This window comes from Poecilia formosa, unplaced genomic scaffold (genome assembly GCF_000485575.1).
Source record: "Poecilia formosa unplaced genomic scaffold, Poecilia_formosa-5.1.2 Scaffold132, whole genome shotgun sequence".
In the NCBI taxonomy this organism is placed as follows: domain Eukaryota; kingdom Metazoa; phylum Chordata; class Actinopteri; order Cyprinodontiformes; family Poeciliidae; genus Poecilia; species Poecilia formosa.
The window spans coordinates 1,421,480-1,441,858 of record NW_006800071.1 but is presented as its reverse complement, the minus strand read 5'-3'; the positions used below and the strand labels follow the sequence as shown (position 1 = coordinate 1,441,858).

The following is a 20,379-nucleotide window of genomic DNA, read 5'->3' as shown; positions in this document are numbered from 1 at the left end:
TGACTCCTTGGTTATTCAGGTGTGAACACATATTGTTTCATTAATAATATATTTGATTCGTGATTTTAGACATCGGTATTTGCTGATCTTTCATTGTGTCATCTTTGCCTTTATTCCAAGTATGAAATGTAGAAAAATCTTTTTGCTTTTAACATGTGAAATTGATTGTTCACTCAAAAGGAGGTATTCACTTCTTTGAATACGTTTTTAAGGTGTTATGGGGCTGACTGATTTTTGAAGATGAAAGTCGTTGAATGCAATTTAACTGTACTAAGAATATAAAAAACGCTGCTTTATGTAGATTCTAAACAGCTGCATTTAGTGCCTGGAGGAAAATAGCGAACTTTGGTGGCACAGAAAGGATGTGATGAGGAGCAGCAGCAGGTACGGCAGCTTAAAGGAGCTGGACTGAGAGGAACAAAGAGGGAAGGAAAGAAAGGCAGGAGACTTTTACAGTAAAAATGAACCTGTGGAGAAATATCACCATTAACCTTGTTAAGGTCTGATCTGAACAAACGCCTGCTTTGCCAGACTGGAGAGCAGACAGTATTACTTTTTTGCTCATTCGCCCCCCCTCTCTCTGAATCACAGCCTTCTCCAAATCTCCCCCAGATTTCCAATTGCTTTCACTTGTAGTTGTGCCAGATAAACAGAATCTATTGGATCAGGCTGATTTCACGGCTGCACCCGCGCACATGGCAGCTTCTGTGGCCCACTTTCTGAGCCGAGGCTTTTTTTTTTCCTTCCCTCCTCTCTACACTCTCTCCTTTATGTATGAAATTCACTTTTCTGCGAATTCCCGTTGAGTTTTCATCCTCAATAATACATCAAGTCTTACTATGATTATATTTGAGCTTTGCTCCCTGAAGGAAATGCACGGAGACACCAGAAAGTATTAGGTTAGCGTTAGCTCTGCAGTTGCATTTGGAGAAATTCAGACATATTGTCCAGTTGCGTCATTTTCTCACAGTAGCAGGTAAACAGCTCCGAATCTTTGATCCAAGCTGAGTCACAGTGTGTTTTAAGGCTGAAGGACACTGCATCACGGGAAGCAGAGGACAGCTGGAACGCGGCCAGAACCAGGAAGCGGGAGATGAAGAAGACTCTGGAGAGTTTCACGCAAACACACCAACATCTAATCAACACAAAGTATATACAGGTTTCCCTCACAGTCATGAAGAGTAAAGAGCTGAAGACTGAATATGCAGGGAAAAGGAAGTGTATTATGAAAACATGTCTGCATATTTAGATGATTTTTTTTCTGTGAGAAATATGCATTTCTAAAGATAAGTAGATAAGTTGCTCCAAAGTGAGAGATTTTTACAGTTCTTTCAATCTCAAAGATGTTCAATGTTACCAATATGTCTTATTTTTCTCATGAGCATTAAAAGGTTTTTTCACCGGAACTTAAAGAAGCAGAATGAAAATAATATAATAATATAATAATAGTAATAATCATCATATCTGTCCCTCACTCTTTCACTTTATTCAGCCATTCATTATTTATTAATTAATCTATCTTTTAATCCATTTATCAAACTAAACACCCACTCCTTTTATACATCTAACCATCTCATTCTGTCCTTTGTTTATCCATATATCCATCCATCTTTTTATCTTTCAATCAAATCTACTTTCCACTTATTCATCTGTCCATTGTTCCATCCATGCACCCCTTCATTTTTTATCTAACTGTTCATCCATCTACAAATTAATTTATTATTTATCCAACCGTTAATGATGGATACATCAACCTTTCAATTTTCCGTGATGTTTTGCATTTGTTCTCTAAAAGGGGCTCAACAATATGACTAAGTTTGCAAATGTCAACTTGAAAAAGTACAGAGTTTTGACATGAAAAACGTGGTAAGTCTGGAATAAGACATGCAAAGGTTATAAAAATCAGCATAGATTTCCCAGCGTCAAGTGATTTCACTTCAGAAGCTTAAAAAGTGGAGCTGAATTATTTGAAGTACCACTATCATTCACTTCCCAAAACTCACAAGGAGAAGTGAATGAACAAATTTCAAGTCAAAGTGTCTACAAGAGCAGCAGGAAGGTGAAGAAATGAGAGCTAGTTCAGAAAAAAAAGAGGAGGATAAATACTACATGGCGACAGGCAGGTAGGCAGAGGAAATGGGAGAAATGAGGACAGACAGAGACGTGGCATGCTTTCAGTCCAAAGCGAAGTGAGAGGCAGGCGGGGTGGACGTCTTTATGATTCAGCAACATCCTGGCAAAGGGGAGATGATGAAGGGCCCTGTGGGGTGGGCGGTGGTGGAGGAATACTTTGCCTGTCTCATTAGCCCTGCCTCATTTCATTACGTTATCATCACAGTTTCCTCAGGTAGCTGGTAACTCCTCACATTCAAACGGTACATGTGTGATTATGTAACCGAATAGAGGAGGTCCATTAAAAATCACTGCCTCCTGGTAATTACGTAACAAAGGTCAAAGCACTGTGCAAGGAGGCCATTCGCTGTGTTAATTACAAACATGAAGAGTAAGAATTAACATGGATGGGCGTTTTGCTTCATTGAGGGATTGAGGAGAGAATTAGTGATTTCTCATCTAATTTTAATCCTTTTACGGAGAGTTTTTTTTTTTTTTGGATGTAGCCTTTAGGTGTTTGGACATTAAAAAGTACGACTTGCATTTCACTTCATATCTGGCTCAGTGTAGCTGTAAATCAGCCTCTCAGGTGATGCAACAAATGAGTCATCACAAACCGACTTATTACTGTGTATTTAACTTGATCATTTCTGTCTGTGAAGTTTTCCAGAAATCAGCCTGTACTGATAACCTCGCTCCTCACTGCAGGTCTCACAGCTCAGCCAGTGTCACATATTTTTATTCAAACCAATACTGTTCCTCAGATTTGGAAAAGAGCCTTTGTACTACCTTTACTAAAAAGGTGCTGATCCCACTTCACAAAACAGCCATCGACCCATTTCTGACTCTACATCCGAGCTAAAATGCTTGAGAAACTAGAGAACGACCAATTAAAGAGACATTTGGCCTCTAATAGTATTTTCCACCTGTGCAAGAAACCAAGATATTAGTTTCTTGGACTAATATCTTGTCCAAGATATAAGTCATTGCCAATCATTCTGTATGTAAAAGTTTGATTTTGAAGACCTTAATAAATCAAATTCAGACAATAATGAGAAACGTATTCTTTTATTACTGTAGCTTTTAGCAAACAGAAATAATTTTGGTAATTCTAACTGACCTAAAACAAGAGAAGTTTGGTTGGATTTAACTCCACACTGAGAAAAAAAAGTGTATGTGTCTTTTTGTTCATTGTATGTAAGCTTCTGTTTCAACTGAATAAACTGTATGTATAAAATGATTTAAAAACAAACCACAAATATCTGGAAATTTTTGTTTCAATAAAAACAAAACACCAGAAACAAAATATATCATTTGTAAAATAAATTTTAATTGATAAGAAAAAAACGGACCTAAATTTATACACTGAACAAAAAGGCAAAAAAAAAAAAAATCTTTATTTTCTTTAACATTGATCAACAAGATGCATCAAAGTAGAAAAAAGTGAAAGGCCTTCAAGAATGCCAAGAATCATCTTAAATTACTGCAACCACAGCTGAAAACAGCATGCTAAACCAAAGCTCACAGAGAAGTTACAGTGTTTAGCACAAGAACTGGGGAGATAAAATGCAATGTTACATGTATGCAGACTAAAACCAGTCTAAGCAAAACATAAAAACCAGTCTATCACAGCAGAAAGAAATGTACTTGGTTGTAACCTTTTTAATATCTCCAACACGAACACAGCACAAGTTTAAAACGTAAAATATTCTGAGGTACTTTAAAATTCAGCTTTGTTGGAGTGCATCACCTTTTTTTTCTGCTCAGAACTGGAGCAACGTTGAGAAAGGAAAGATACTTGGCTTTGCAGTTTCTGATGACCCTGATAAATGCTAGTGTTCAACATGAAAGATCATCAGGCAAATTCACTGGTTTTCTAGGTGCATCAACAACAAACAGAACAAAGTGTGTTCGAAATACAAATCTCATGCAATAAATGTGCCAATTTAATTGGATTATAGCGGCGACGTGCCTCGTTTTAATAACAAAGGGTGCAAATAAAACATTTTATCGGTGAGCGCTGCCCCACTCCAACTGGTTTCAGACATACCCGTAAACAGACATACACCACTCTGTGTTTCTATGATTAAGGCACGCAGGTATTTCTAATCTAGTAAAAAATAAAGGTCTACAATTAATGGTGGAAGGGGTAAAAGGCTAAAGCGGTTCGAGTGCTGGAGTTTCTGAGGATCTCCCTTTGACTTTGAGCTCATGGATACCATGTATAACAGGGCAGAGGAGAGTGAGCTCAGGCAGACACCTTTTCTCTGGTGCTGCTGCTAAATTCCTTGGACACTACGACTACAGCATGTAATGTACAGCAGAACACTGTAAGGCAAACCCTACTGCACAAATGCAATGTCTCAATGTGAACACCTGACTACTTAATTAACTAAAACAAGCTCTAAAATGCGTCATCATGTCTACTTGGCCGTCAAAGTTTGTATAGTGGAGTCTGGGATGATTTACCTAAAAATGTCTGATATTACTTGGAGAGAAGCTCTGCTGTGAATCCTTGGTGTGATAAAACTCGATATAAATATCTCCATCATCTGTTTTTTACAGCATCTCCACGTAGTTTTCAGGGATGAGGCCCCTCTTTCCTTCCAGCTCCCCCTCCAGCCAGCCGGGCTCTCTCGACGGGGTCACTGCGGGAGAGCGTCACCGAGGGGGGCGAGACCAAAGACAGGCGAGGAACAGACACAAAGCAAAAGAGCTCAGTGTTAGATAGTGAGAATATCAGACATTTATTTAAGGAAGCTGCACTGAGTTTATGCAGTTTAATCATTTCAATTCAGTCATTCTCCTTTCTTCTATTGGTTAACCATAAGAACTTGTCTTTAGTGTTTTATATAAACTAAAACATTTCCTGGTTTACAGCCATTATGGTTTAATGTGACCTACAACCCTTCCTTTAACAGGTTAGCATAGATCTATGGGCTTTAGAAAACATGTATTTTTGCACAAAATCATTCTTAGATTATGAGATTTTAATCTGCTTTGTTCTGCTTATTTTGATCTCCTTTCATCATGAGGTTTTTTTAGGGCCTCTTGTCACTTTAAATTCAAATAAGCTGCTGCTGGCCACGCCCCCCCATTCAACGTTTATGTTCCTGCAACAAACAGATGCACAATTATACAACTGTACATCTTTGAAAAGCAGAGATGGAGCCTCCTGCACAACCAACACAAATGCAGAAAGTTATTTCTGGATGCTGTCAACAACAAAATGCTCTTTTTTGCCAGCAGCCATTGTACAACACATTCAGCAGTAAAACATGCTGGTTTGCTAGGTGACAGGCTGGGCTTTGGTGGGGTTACGTTCAAAAGTTTCTGAAATGGCTAATTTTCCAGACATGAAAAAACTAACTTATTGCCAAAAAACTGGGTGATTTTTTTGAGGTGCTTGAGTTTTAAGAAGAAATAGAGACCAGAATGGAAGTATAAAAAAAGTACAAAATGTGAATTTTACATAATAGGTCCCCTTTACATTAATATTTAAGTCATCTCTTTGATAGTTTGCTGAAAATTGTAAATGAAGCCAAAACAGATTCTCAGTGTTTAACATGCATTTGTTTTAATTAAAGTGTTTCCCTTTTAGGTCCTTAAATCTTTTTTATCAGAAACAGAACGTCTTCATTAAGGCAGGAAATAATGAGCTTCAGTGGGAAGATCCCAGATCATAAAAAAAATATATATGTGAACCGAGTTGCTGGAAGTCAAAAAAATAATTTGATTCTGTTTAAACAACATAATTTCTGGTAAAATAAAAAAGAAAAACATCCGTTTATTTTCTCTTATGGAAGTGCTTAAAGCTGATTGAAGACTCCCCGTCACTGTCCTCATCACTCCCTCCAACTTCAGATCAGATTGAGAGCCCAGTTCCCCTCCTCCTGCCTAAATCCAATATTCCAGAGCGGGTTGTGAGTGAGCGACTGGAGCTGGAGATAACACTCACCACGGCTGAATATTGCTCCGACCTGGAAGGAGAGCTCCGTCTCGTGCTCGGCCTCACATGGGTACACTGCCTTGGCTTTCCTGTTAGTGACACTGAAAAATGAAGGCAATCAGCGAGCTGGCGGAGGCTTTGGGGAGGATTACCGTACGGTTCAATCTGGGCACAGGTTGAACCGTTCATTCACGCACGAGTCTGAAACAGCAAAAATTGGCTTTTACTGGAAAATAAGCAAAAAAAGTACCAACAGAAAGGACTCGGGTACAATACTCTGGTAGCCCAGACACGAGTGCTACAGCATGCTGCATGTGCATGCGCACGCTTGGAGACGCGCTTGATGCAGGTCTGGTACAGCAGGAACACATCAGGACACACTGCTGACAACCATCAAGGGAGATAATTAAAAACTGGCGGCGTGATTCTAAAGAGAGCTTATACACACAAATAAACGTCAAACAGACGTTTCCCTTGACGGTGCTTAAGCTTTTCAAAGTCACATTTGTGAGTTTGGAAAGTGAATTTTAAATCAGTTTGATATAAGAGACTGCAGTCAAACAAACCATACTTATCACGCTGCAAAGTTTTTTGACAAAAATATATTTATGCTCTTTCTCCCCCTGACGACATAAAAACCGTCCCTGCAGGAAACCTGTTTTGCACGACATTGCAAACTATTATCTCGAAAGCTCGGCAACATTATTATGTTGAATCTTGGCTTCAACACAAGATGCCCTGATAAATATTTCATATTCTCTGCACTGGGCAGCAAAAACGCAGGATGAAAAAAGGAGAAAGGAGGCACAAAAACTGCAAGGGAAAAAAAAAGTCTGGTCACAGAGTTGTCAATACAATAACGTTGAGCAGAGCCCTCATATGGAGATTTTTACAAGAATGTACAACGGCATTTTGCAGAAATGAGGGCTTGCATTTACATGAAAATACCCCTAATGGACCGAATAGACCTCTTTGCATGTTCCTCGGCAGAATTTGATGGCATTGAAAATGATTTTATATTTTATTCCAAAGCAGACAGTCATCATTCAGAGAGACGCAGCTTCTGTCATCTTTAATCAGGGACTATTTGTATTCAGGAAGGAGGGAGGGATGAAGCTTTTGCTCCAATTGCAGCCACAGATAAAGTTCAAGGTAAAATAAAAGCATGAGGGAGTGAATGAAAACTGGAGGGGAAATATCGAGATACAAACACTTCAACAAATAGTTTGCCTTATAAAGCTTCTCTCCATGGATGCTGAATAAATGTGAGGCTTTTAAGGATTTATTTACATGCAGTGCTGTGAGTTTTGTTGCACCCTTAAATATCTCTCCTGCTTTTTTTTCTTTAAAATTACACTGTTGCCTTTCGGCAAGAAGATTCTGGGTTCAAAATCCCAGCCAGCACAAAGTTTGGGTATTCTCCACGTGTGTGTGAGAGTTCTCGCTGGGTACTCCACTGCAAAGGCGGTAAATACCTTTTTATCACACCGTATGTACATATTTGAGCCTAAATTTATAATGTTGACCCAGATATATGAAGCGAGAAGTTTTAATAGAAGTAATCATAGTGACTTCAGAAAGAATGTAACTAAAACCCATTATTACCTCTGCTCCTGCTTTTCTTTGTCAGCACCAGCTGTTGTTGCAGCAGTTAGACTGTCCCCAGAAGCTCCAGATGCAGAAAAGGATGCTTGAAGAGATCTGCAATTGATCACAACAGAAAAGTTATTGTTCACAGGGTGTAAAAATAATGCACCGCTTCTTAAGCCAAAGCAACCACAGGATCCTCTGGGACAAGAACAGGCTTTGATCAGAACCGAACAAATGCAGCAGAAACATTTTTTAAACAAAGTTGGAGAAAACGATTCTTTATTTTCAGCAGTAAAGCAGGAAATATAAAGTGCTGAGACGCCAGATAACAGTTAAATATAATATCATTAAATTGATTATTACAGAGGGATAATCAGATAAATCTTATTTTTACAACCAATATGCTTGATTGCATTCAGTGAATTTTAACTAAATGTAGAATACAAATTAGACTGAGTGGGGATATACTGTTTATCATTTTTTTGTGAAAAATTTATTATAAGAATTTTAAAAGTTTCTTATAACTATAGATCTAGTTTTCCTGATACAATGCAATTAATAACGTTAAACAAAACTGTGACAGTATCATCGGAAAAGGTTATTTTTACTATTTTCTTCACAGTTTGTTCTACGAGAGCATCAGGAAAATTCAGTAAATCTGACAATATGATTAAATGTGTGCAGGTTAGCGATATCCATCACTCTTCTGTCAGTGGCATCCTGAAGAAGACCATTTCAAATGGGCACATTTTCCAAGAACAGCTTTGAATGCAGAAGTAAAAAATAGTTTTTATCAATTTTTATCATCGTCTCAATAGTGCCAAAAAATTTGCAATAAAAGTCAAAGTCTATATCACACACCCCTATATAAGACTTTAAATTATAATTTGTGTTGAATTTATTTTGGGTGTGTGCAACACCATTTATAAAGTCAAAAGGTGAAAGGTCAAAATGTCCCTTTTAGCAGAGCTTCAAAGTGCTCCTGGTGTACAGTAGAAGTAGCTGTGCTTGACAACTGCTTGTTGTTAGGCCCAACAGGTCTGTAGCTGCTTGAAAGGCTGGAGGCAGGGGTCCTGTTAAAGGGAGAGTGCAGCCAGGCTTCCCTCTGCGTTGCATGCCTGCCCCAGGGCCAGTGCTAATACAGCACATAATGAGCAAATTGCTTCTAGTTGCCGCTCCCATAGAGACGCTAATAAAGCCAATTAGAGGGAGCAGCTGAGGAGGGGACTGAGGTGGGGAGGATGTTGTGAATAGTGGTTACGTTGGCAGTGGCGGCGGTGAGAGAGAGCGCATGTTAAAGGGTATTTTGTGAAGGTGAACATGCAGTACTATGCTCACACTTTCATTCCCCGCTTTGCATTGCTTCCTCGCCTTTCGTTTCTTCTGCTGGCTGCCTCTCTCTCAGCGCGCTTGTCCATCCCCAGCGGTAGCTGTTCAGCTCAGTCCGGGCCTGACTGTGGGTGATTTATGGCTCTGCAGCAGTGTGGAAGTGCTGTGGTGCTCAGCTGCTCCACATCAGCATGGGGGGACAGTGCGCTGCAGTGCAGCAAATCCACTCATTAACCTGGACCCAAGTACAATCACTGTCTCCCTGGGTCACAGCCAGGAGGGGGAGAGGAGCACCAACACCTCACCCGTTTGCAGAGGAACTGAATTACATGCAGTTAAAACCAGGTGGGTTCATCTGAACTGCACTGGGAGATAATCAACGACTACACTGCAAAAACACAAAATCTTACTAAGTATATTTGGTCTGGTTTCTAGTGTAAATATATTTATACACTTGAAATAAGACATAACTAACTTACAAGTAACTTTTCAGTAATCTATAGAGGCTTGTTTTAGCTCAACGATTTCTTAATTGAGTTCAAGGAGTTCCTTTAAATCACAACTAAAACGCACCAGTTTAGAGTTGCTTCTGAACCATAATAAATGAAACACTAACCAACATTTTTATGTGTAATGACGGCACTGTTGCGTTTTTATGATGTAAAGCCCTTAAAACTGCATAGTTGCTGAAATGTGCTATACAAATAAACTTGATTAATACTGATGAAAAATTACTAGTTCCTTTGGCAAATTATTTCACATTTTCCCACATTATAAGTGAAATAATTTGCTAATGGAACTAGTACTTTTTTGTCAATATTAAATAATTATTTACCAATAATTTCTGATGAGAAGAGAAAGAAAGTGAGATATTCGTTTGGGAAAATCAGGATCGCCACATCTGGTTAGTCTCCTATTACTGTATTGGAAAGAACACAATGCAGATTTTTTAGGCAGTGCTAACCTCCTCCAGCTTTTAGTTCATCTTGGTGGGTTTATGGTGAAATAATTTGTGAAAGGGTCAACGGTTTTTCCTTGAATCACTGTTCTCTTTCTAGAGTGATAGACTTCAGATTGATTGGAAACGGCCCAATAACCCTTCAGTGATTGATGCCATTGATTGTTTCTCACCTAGACGTTGTGTTAACTCACACATGCATGCTTCAGATGAATTTAAACAGTTATCCAAGTGTACTGTATTTTATTAGCAGTATCTTGGTGTTACTTTTCCTAATTAAATAGAATTAACTAATATCCAATCTTAGAATTGAAAGAGTTTTTAGCATGTCTCCATCTTCTTCAATTCAAGGTGAACAGATGTAACTGAAGGTAAATCACACAATGAAAGCACAAACATTTATGTCATATATGTTTCCATCACCATCTTTAGTAGTGGCCTAAACTAATTAACAAAGGAAAGAAAAATGTATTTGACTAATTAGAAAATAAACAGCGAATATCAAACATTTGCCCTCCTGATGTTCTGGAAAGTCTTAAAATCTATGAGAGGTAAATTGACTTCAGCTAAAATTGTCTTCACAATTACAGCGAAAGCCAGGCAAAGGAAATTGTCTCTCCAACAGAAATAGCATCAAGCTTTAGATTGCTTTTTGATGATTTCACCCATGACAAACAAAGCAGAGATTATTTAGTAAATGTGATTAAACAGACAAGAAATAAAACAGGCAAGGCGAAGATAAAAAAAAAAGACCATTTGTAACTAAAGCACATCAACATTCCAGGGTTGATCGTTCACCATACTTCAAATGTTTTTCTCAAGATCTCAAAATGTCTTTGCTACACTTTTAGGCAATACCAAAATAATCAATGGAAGTTTTTGTGACAGTTTCCCAGAATAAATACTTTTATTTTACTCTTTCATAATTGATAATTCTCTAATACAAACAAGCATTCGCTGTAAATGTAGACCTTACATTTACCTTTTGACTTAATGATTACATTTTTAAAATGATAATGTAAAACCAACTTATGCTGTGAGATCCTACAAACAATAGAAAAACTTGAAGGAACTTTGCACAAACACTAGAAGTGTAAAATGCAACCCAACAGATTTATTGTGGGTGATCATACTTGGTTCTGACTCTTTTGGGGAAGGATTACGTGGTTTGTTGGTTCTTTATAAACCATTAAACTGAGCTTTCTACAGTCAGCGTCTCGAGGGACTCATTAGAAAATATGAGAAGATCTCAGGGTGCATTCACACCAGTCCTGTTTAGTTCACTTTAATCAAACTCCAGTTTGTCTGTCTAGAAAGTCAGGTTCGTTTGGGGAGATGTGAATGACTAAACTCTGATGCGGACCACATGCGAACCGATATCTAGGCTGTTAGGTGGTCCGCCTAAAAGCCTAGACATCGGTTCGGTTGAAGTGAACTCTGCATATGAGAGACCGCTCCAAAAGCAGGCAGTGGACCACAGCTCAAGGCATTCTGGATACATACAACCAAAACAAACATGCTAACAGGACAGATGGCATGTGGTCTTTTACCAATGACAAAAGACACATCTTACAAACACTAAACTCCATTTTTAATTATGTTTTGTGATTAAGGAAGTTTCCATCATGTCTTCTTCAGAGGTTTTTGTGTCATTTCCTTCAATGGTTCTTGGTGCAGCTCCACCACAGTTGAGTAGGGGAACACATTTTTCTAAGGGTTTGGTTAGTTTAACACAGTGCAGTGTGAAATTGAACCGCACCAGCTGATTGGTCCCCAATCGAACTATCAAACCAAACTGTGTGACCTTAGACAGTAAACAAATAAAACTGTTTTTTATCATTTGTTCTTATCCACATTCCTGCATCTGGGAGAGAACAAAACTGTAGAAATTGCAAACCTTTTCGAGAATATTTGTTATTGTATTAATAAGATATATATAAATATATAAGAAATTTTTGCCATCATTCCAACAAAACAAACAATTCAGAATCAGGAGGGACTGCAGACAAGCGAATTGCTGCCCTCTCATTACTGCAAGAATTCCAGCATGAAGCGTTGGAGCCTTGTTGATCCTGGCATGGAGCTAACGTGGGGATGAGCAGGACTATCGACTGCCTTCGCAAACGAAGAAGGCCAGTGGTGGGATTCATATCCGTCTCTAGGAGAAAGCAGGATCAAAACTACATCCAGGCTCCACCCAGCTACTGCCAGTTGGGTGGGCAGGAAATCAGCTCAGATCTACAATCTTATGATCCACAACTGTCTGCCTGGAAAAGGCCTGGAGATCTAAAGGCAAGACAGACAGTCCAGAGGAAAAAGCAGAAAAAAAATCCCTGAATATCCAAATTGTGAGGGCTTGGAGCAGCAGAGAAAAGCTGTGACTGAATTTGAGGAGAAGAAGAGAAATGAGGCAAGTCATTGAAAATGCCAGAGAAGATAAATGAAGCAAGAGCACAAAAAAAAAGTAACAGTAAGATATTGTGAATGAGGACGCCTCCTGTGTAGGACCAGGCAGATTTTACAGAAAACCAACTAAAAAAAAAAAGACTAACAAAAAGAAATTGTTGCCCAGGTGCGCCTCTGGGAACAGCAGACTACAGATATCACATTTCTGGAACTGCATGGAAGTAATCTAGCAACTGCAATCCCTGCTCGCTTTGGACGCCGAATCCCTGGGTCCAACGCCAGGGAGGTGCTGTGCTAACAGGTCTCACCCTCTCACATGCTCAGATTTATGAGTGAGCAAAGCCAGGGCGACACCCTGTGACATATGGCGCAAGTCTTCATAAAGGGACAGGGGCTGCGGCTATAAGGGTAAACAAGATGAATATCTCTCCAATGTCAATACGATTTACACGGCCAACGCACGGCCACCTGTCTTCCAAACAAATAAGGCCCGAGATTTACGACCTCCTCCCGCTCGCTCCTTCCGTCCTCCGACGTGATGCCACATATGTGGGAAAGCATAAAAAACACGCATAGAAAAAAAAAAGTAGGTTACATAAGAAATATATAGTCTTGTCCGTTTATTCCTGCAACTCCAAAGACATGCCCCACACAGAGGTCACAGAGTAAAGGAATCACTCGGTCCTGTCAAGTCGGGAGGTGGATTTGTTTTTTTTTTTTCTTTCCAGCAGAGGGAGAATGGACTATGAATGAGAGAAAGTCTATTTCAAGGTGAGTCTGCAGACATGACACAGCAGAGAGTCTAACATCTGCAGCATAACCCAATAATTCATCTCCCACATCAGCATTCAAGGCAAGTTCTGGCCTGGAAACAACAAAAGGAACCAAGGACTTGGAGGGACTGAGGACAGAATGGAAAAGCTACAGAGATGTGAGCTAAGCCTTGACACTTTAGTGAATCAGAATATGACAGGTTACCATTAATCAAATTTCTTTTTCCTTCAACCTGATTGTATCCTAGATAACTGATCAGGAACTCGATCTCTACATTTTCAGATAATCTGTATCAGAATTTCAACATAAATTTAGTCCAGATCTCTGTTGATGCTTCGATCTGATTTTCTCTGCTGCATCCTCTGCAAATCACATTTCTGCGCTTTGCCCAGCCAGTTTAATCAAACACCTGCTTTAAAAATCACACAGCTTGTAAAACTATATCATAGCCTTATTTTGTTGCCCAACAATCATTTTTGCATTGACAGTGACAGTAACAGTAAAATGGAGACTGTATTGCTGCAGATGTGTAATGTGACCTGCTCTGCTTGCTCAGCTACAATCCTCAAAGCAAAATGCTAACTTTATGAAGCAGGACAACAAACTTTCTGTGACTTTTATGACAAAAGGTTCATCAATGAGGACTATCAAAACATGAAAAAAACAACAGCAAAGAAAAAATTAACTTTGGTAACAAAATAAAACTTGTCTTCAGTCAAATGTTTGAGAAAAAAACATCTTAGCCTGAAAAAAGTTGTCTGAATTTTAGAGAAAACTTGGAAGGTAAAGGAACGAGAAAAAGAAGAAGAAGAAAAAAAGGTCAGCAGGATAAATCTGAAGCAAGTAAGAGGCTTTATTCTGCTACAAGTTAAAGGCAAAAAATCAATTTCTAACCAGAAAAAATGTGTTTCAGTCTGTTAAGGTTATTTCAACTGCAAGAAACCAAACAGTTTGGTAAACAGTTTTGTTCTCATGTTTCATTGAAATCTTTGATCAGTGAACCAAACATTTCTAGCCTTGTAGTCGAAGTGGGCCAAGCAGAGACCTCACCCACCTGCGCATAAAGTGTTCAAAGTCAGCAAATTTGGCATGATGTTATGATATTCTCTGCTTTAGATGGCCTCTGTTTCGTAGCTTTGCTTAAAAGTTACGAAATGTTTCTACTCTAAACGTGCATCAATGTGTTTATTCCTGCCCAAACATGGCCAATCCTCAAGCACAACATGAGGCACGGTAAACGGTCTTTGCTGTAAACTACATAAACTGCTTTTTATTAAAAGATAAAACAAATTCAACTTTTTGTTTCACAGGATAATCTTACATAGAAAAATAAACTCAAAACCAACATTAAGAGGTGATCTAAGACAATAGAATGAAATACAGATGTTACTGCAGCTGCAGAGGTAAAAAATCAAATCAAATCTGGGACTATTAGTTGATGGAAGGCTATAAGGCTATAACAGGCAGTGTTTAGTCTCCATCTCTGACTCCTTGTGATGTTTGGTAACAAACAAAAAAAACAGAATTTAAATAATTTATGAGCACACAGTTTTGCTTATATGCTTAAATAGCATTCATGTGTTTTCTATGCCCGCTTATTGCTGGGTAATTCATACTAGTAAGGCAGCCCACCTTTATACTATGAATTATTTTTCATTTATTAGCATTAGAAACAGCATTTATTTTTAATTGCTCATGCAAAATAATACAATTTGTATTGTATGAAGCCACTGTTGAAAAATGGCAAAATATATTTCTTTAGATGCATTGCTGAGTCAGTTTTTGAAGTTTTATTTCACCTCATTTACATGATTACGTTAAATGCTAAACTTTATTTTCAGCACACTTTTAAAAATTAATAAAATAATTTTAATTAATAATAATAATTAGCATGCAAAATAATGACAAATTATAAGTACTTTACAGTAAATAAAATATATAAAAACACACAAAATAAAACACCATAGACAGTAATATAAAGCAAAAAAAATAAAAAAATAAACAGAAAAATGTGCCACAGAAATTGCGTTAAGGTGAAGAGAAGCCCCTACCGAGAGTTGCAGCCTGAGCTGAGGCTGGCGGTGAGCAGTGGGTGGTCTGCCTTCTCCAGCTCTGAGGTGGAGGCCGACGACGACTGGGACGACACGGACTCGTTGCTGCCCATCGAGGTTTCATCTGCTGTCAGGGCGGAACCGTCTCCCGTTGCTGAAAACACAAAAACAGACAATAAGAACAAATAATCTCCGTCTAATCAACAAGTTTGTTAATAACATGTTTTTATGGTTTGTATTCCACATAGACTCAGCCCATACAGCTCAGTGATGAAAGCTTGTTTGATAAAGCAGCTGAATAATTAATCAACACAAAGGGAACAGCGTATCATCAGGGGTCCTTAGAAACCAAACCTTTGTCAAAACAAGCGAGACAACAAGGTTCACTGTGTTCCTGGTGATGCAGTCAAAGGCAGGAACCCAAGCGACACCTGGGAGAACCAACTTCTTCTATCCACTTTATTTATTAAAAAACATTTAAGTACAAACAAACTTCTTTTTCAACAAGTAAATACAAGTATGCTCTAACTATGTGGAACGATGTGTGTATAGTTAAGCCTGGTGGAATTGATCGTTCAGTTAATCACATAATAAATTAACTAAATAGCATTTAGTTGACCTCTTAGAAAAAGAGAACTTAATAAATTATGATGAACATTTTTTAACAGGCAATTTTGTTTACAGAGACTTGGCTATGCGCTTCATTTATGGTTTTGGTTGTCATTTTTATTTCTGGTTGTTTTTTATTTTGGATATTTAAAGCATCTTCCAGTTGCATTGTGAGGTGTTCTTTAAAAAATAATGTCTATTGGTCTCTCAGTGAACAAAATTGCATTATTATGCAATTATCAATATATCATTTGAAAATAAATGGTCTCAAAGCATCAATATTATTCATTTCTTTATTTTTTTTGCAATAGTTTCTAGACAATTTGTTGTCCAGTAAAATTTGTTATTGTGGATAGTTAAATAGCTCCTATTTTGTTAATTTGTTTCAATACCAAATGATGGAGATGAAATTCAACCGAGCATCATTTGAATAAATGGATAAATCAGCGTAAAAAGTTTTTCTATATTGATTTAATGGGTGCCTCTGAAATTAGAATGTAAAACAGTTAATTTACTTAAGGAAGTCCATTCAAGAATGTTCTATAGATTCAAGCATGCGTTTGTTTATTTTGGTGATCATAGATCAGCTAATGAAAATGGAATCTGAGAGAATGTAATTGTTTTAGTAACACTAACTTAAAAGTATTTATAATACGGGAATGTTGGCTTCTGTTCTATCTGTCCATTCTCAGCGGACTCCAGGTATTTGCAGGGGATAGGGACCATGAATAGTTAAAATCCACAAATAATCGAGTCCCCCTCTAAAAATGACTAGACCTATTGTAATAATTCAAAAGCTAAATATATCTTATGCATTAATACGGACAGTAGAAATGCCATCGCAGAAGCTAATATCTACGACAGATATCTAATATCTTCATGGAATGTCGCTCCTGAGTTAGCTGCTATGGTAATGGCAGCCGATAGCGTTTCACTGCATCTCAGCAGGTTAGCATCCAAAGCTTTAAAAATTAAAGCTAATTTCCTAAAGTAAATACCATCAAGTAAATTATGAAATATTTCTTTTTTGAACAGGTCATGTACTTTGTGAATCTAAATGAGCTTTGTTTAGCTGACGTGAAGGTAAAAAAGGCTCTTTGGAGTATAAAAGCTGCAAACTCCTGCTCTGAACAGCAGCCAGTAGATTGTCTTTGGGGTTTAGGTTGAAGCAGTTTTCTGGCTATTCAAGCAGAGTGATATCATGGTCAATAAAGCAGGTATTGGTACTTTTGGCAGTCAAATGGTGCTGCTGGAGAAATTAAATTAGCATTTCAATTAAAACTCGTCAGAAGAAGAAAGTGTGAAGATGTGCACAATCACTTACAGTGGAAAATGCACACCAGAACTCAAGCAACTTTGATTCTGCGACTCTCCACTCTCCCACCAAGACTTTGATCTTAAAATACAATGAAAAATTTATTACTATACTATTTGAAAAGAAAACTTAGGTCCACTGAAGCGCAGGAAAGACTCTTGGCGTTGTGTCTGGTTCCAGAGTTGTAGTCCTTTAAGTCTGTGAATGTTGAATCTTAAAGAACCGACTCCAGCGACATTCCAGGCCTCATGAAGAGAACCTTCAAACCTTTCACCTTCCACTCAACTTTTTATTTATAAAATATGTAACAAAAATCTAATTTTACTGGTCTTTTGTAATATTTTAAATTCCTGAGAAACATAATATTTTGTTTTGTGTTAGATCTAAGAAGTTTAAGCTCACATAAAACATATCACTTTGCAAAGAACATAAGTATCACTTCTTGAACTTTTTAGTGGTTTTCAAAATTATTGCACCTCTATGTAATGTAACAACCAGTAAAAATGCTAAAAATAACTAAACAGTCTAACCTGGTCAAAAGAGATACAATTACACAGATACATTTAATTACTTAAGCATAATTTGATTATGCTTAAAACTTGAATATAAAACTTGATAACATGTAAAATTTGTTTCCATTTTGATAATTCACTAGATTTCTAGACACAATATGCAGTTTGATAAGCTACTGCAACATAAAATATCTGCCTTAGCTGTTCCAAAATGTATTTACTGTAAGGCTTTCTGACACAAACAGTGAACTAAATGCACTTCTCCACACTTTGTGTGTTCTCTCCCCATCCATAGTTGCAAGTCGATTTAAAATAAACAAACAAAAAAACAAAAATGGTCTTCTGCATGCATCGCTCTTCAGCCTTTCAATACCCTTAAATTTGATTTGGACCTCATTAAGTTGGACCCACATAAAAAAACACAAAGGTTAAAAAAAAGGATTACGCCTTCCATCTCCTGATATTAAAATAAGCCACACTAAAGCTGGTGCAAAGAAGACAAACAGAGGCAATCTGGCAAGCAGATTTAGACTCCTTTGGTGTTGCAGACGGGGGTGGGGAGGGATTCGACTGACCCTGGATCAGAAATTGCAGAAGCTAGATTTTGGGTCAGCAGGTCGGTTGATCTGCTTTCCTGATGCAAGCCCCGGGGGAGCTTCTTATAGTGTCCTGTTTCAATAAACCTGAGGGGAAAACATTAGTACACAAGGGCACGTAAAGGCCACAGATGCAATTATGTCTACAAGGTATTACAGACAAGAGGTGGCAGAGTTTAGTGTGTCAAGTGTAGATAGTATCTTATTTGTAGCAGGCACTGTGTAATAGTCTGAATGAGTGACTAAGGCTTACAGGAAGCGAGAGGGAAACGCAGCTAGCTGAAATAAACACTGTCTTTTAGTAAAATGTTATTTTTCTACTGTCATGATCGCAATGCAATTGAAAAAATAAGGCCATTGTACAATAATTGGTCACAAAGTAGGAGACTTGTCCCAAGAAAATTTAAATTTTGAGATTCATTTCACAAAAAAACTTGGATATTCTCTGATGTCAAAAAAGTTGCAAATTTGCATGAAAAAGAATTACATGATTAAAAACATAAATTTACAATATAAAGCTTTTCAGACATTCATCCAGCAGCCAGATATTTACTTTTAATACATCGCTGATGAACATACTGCTTAATATATTCCATCAACTGACAGGTGCCACAATAACGAAATGATGAAAGTTGTTTCCTTCTAGTAGAGCCGGTAAATATAGCTTAAAAATAAAATCTCCAATTTTTTCCTGCCAACTCTGACTTCCGATTTTAATAGTTTTTTTTTCTCAGAAAATACTTTCAACTAGTACATTTTATTTCTGTCATTCCTTCTGTGACTTTTATGATGTTTTTACATTTTTGGGACAGGCTACTGTAATTTTTATTTAATTACAAGAATGTAGCCACAATATTAGCACAATAAAGACGCAATGTTACCAGAAGAAGATCTTGAAATAATAAGAAGAAAAGCTTGTATAAGTAATTTTTTGTGTTGGAGTCATTATAAAATTATTACTTCATTTTCCTAATATTACAACTTTATTCTGGTAGTATTAACACTTTATTCTCATATTATTTCAACTTTGTCAGATGACTTTATTCATGTAAAACACGGCAAACGTACAAAACTTAGCCAGACCGTTATGCTTTGTTAACCTGAATTCAAAATCCAAATAAGTAGAAGCTGTAAAATGCGGTTGTCAAACAAGATGGCGGCTTTGGGTGTGCTGTCATCACTCTGAACTATAGAAACTCAAGAAGAGCATTGGTGGGGAAAACATCCAGATTTTTCAAAATTTAAATCTTTAAAAACCAAAAAGATTGATTAATCAGTTTATGCTACAGCCCTACTGTCAATGTAAGCGGTCATAATGTTACAAATTCTTGGTGTATTCCACAAGCATACGTCTTCATGCTTGCTGTTTATTTTACCGTGTGCAACTGGATAAATATGATGTGATGTTTGCAGTGACCCTTCATGACCTCTCCAACAAACCAGGAAATGTGAAAAGATACAGACGGAACCTCAGAAATCTCTTACCATTCTGAATGTCAAGGACTTGTGGGTTGTAGACCGCTAAAGGCCGATTCTGTCGACTCACTTTCTTGGACTGCCTTGTGGGAGCAGATAACACTGGGCCAGCAGGTGACAGAGGTCTTAATTCTGGAGAATCTGTGAAGATCTGCAATGCACAAGTGAGTAAGTCTCTAACCAAACAACATGCATTGCACAGAGACTCTATTAGCAGCAGCACATCCTCAACTCACCTCACAAGTTTGAAAACTCAGTCTTTCTGTTGTGGTAGATTGGGGAAACAGTATTTACAGCTTTCAAAAAAGTTGCACAGCACACCGACTGGACAACAAAAATATATTGCGCTTAAAAAGATTTTATTTCTCCCTAAAAAAAAAAAAGAGAAAACAAGAGCAGCTCCACACAGACCATAAATCACACCCTATTCAAAAATCTGGGTCTAAGTTAAGGTGACTTTTCCCCTCAGAGAAATTGACCCACTCTCTGAAAAAGCGAGAAATAAAATAAACACACTTTTGGACTTGAGAAAGGTTGGCGAAGTGGTGCAGGCTGTTTACACTGGACCATGTTTACATATAAACTTTAGATGTGGAGTTGAAAGAGAATAGGGCTACAGAGGAGAGGAAGTCTCAGCAGAGCCTCGGAAAGGATCACAGACGAGGGGGGAGGAAGGGGTGCAGAGTGAAGGGAGGAGAGAGA

The 20,379-nt window shown here is 37.8% G+C and overlaps 1 protein-coding gene across 1 annotated transcript in view; it reads right to left on the bottom strand.

The window, feature by feature from the left end:
• Window positions 1-3,756: 3,756 nt before the first annotated feature.
• Window positions 3,757-20,379, bottom strand: part of arhgap10 (Rho GTPase activating protein 10) — a 55,979-nt gene continuing 39,356 nt past the window's right edge. Inside the window, exons 19-23 of the mRNA XM_007562001.2 lie at window positions 19,687-19,828; window positions 15,170-15,323; window positions 7,667-7,762; window positions 6,071-6,162; window positions 3,757-4,760 (exon numbers count right to left, since the gene is read on the bottom strand). Of these exons, the coding sequence (XP_007562063.1) occupies window positions 4,672-4,760; window positions 6,071-6,162; window positions 7,667-7,762; window positions 15,170-15,323; window positions 19,687-19,828 (573 nt within the window). The 3' untranslated portion in view covers window positions 3,757-4,671. The remainder of the gene's footprint in view (window positions 4,761-6,070; window positions 6,163-7,666; window positions 7,763-15,169; window positions 15,324-19,686; window positions 19,829-20,379) is intronic.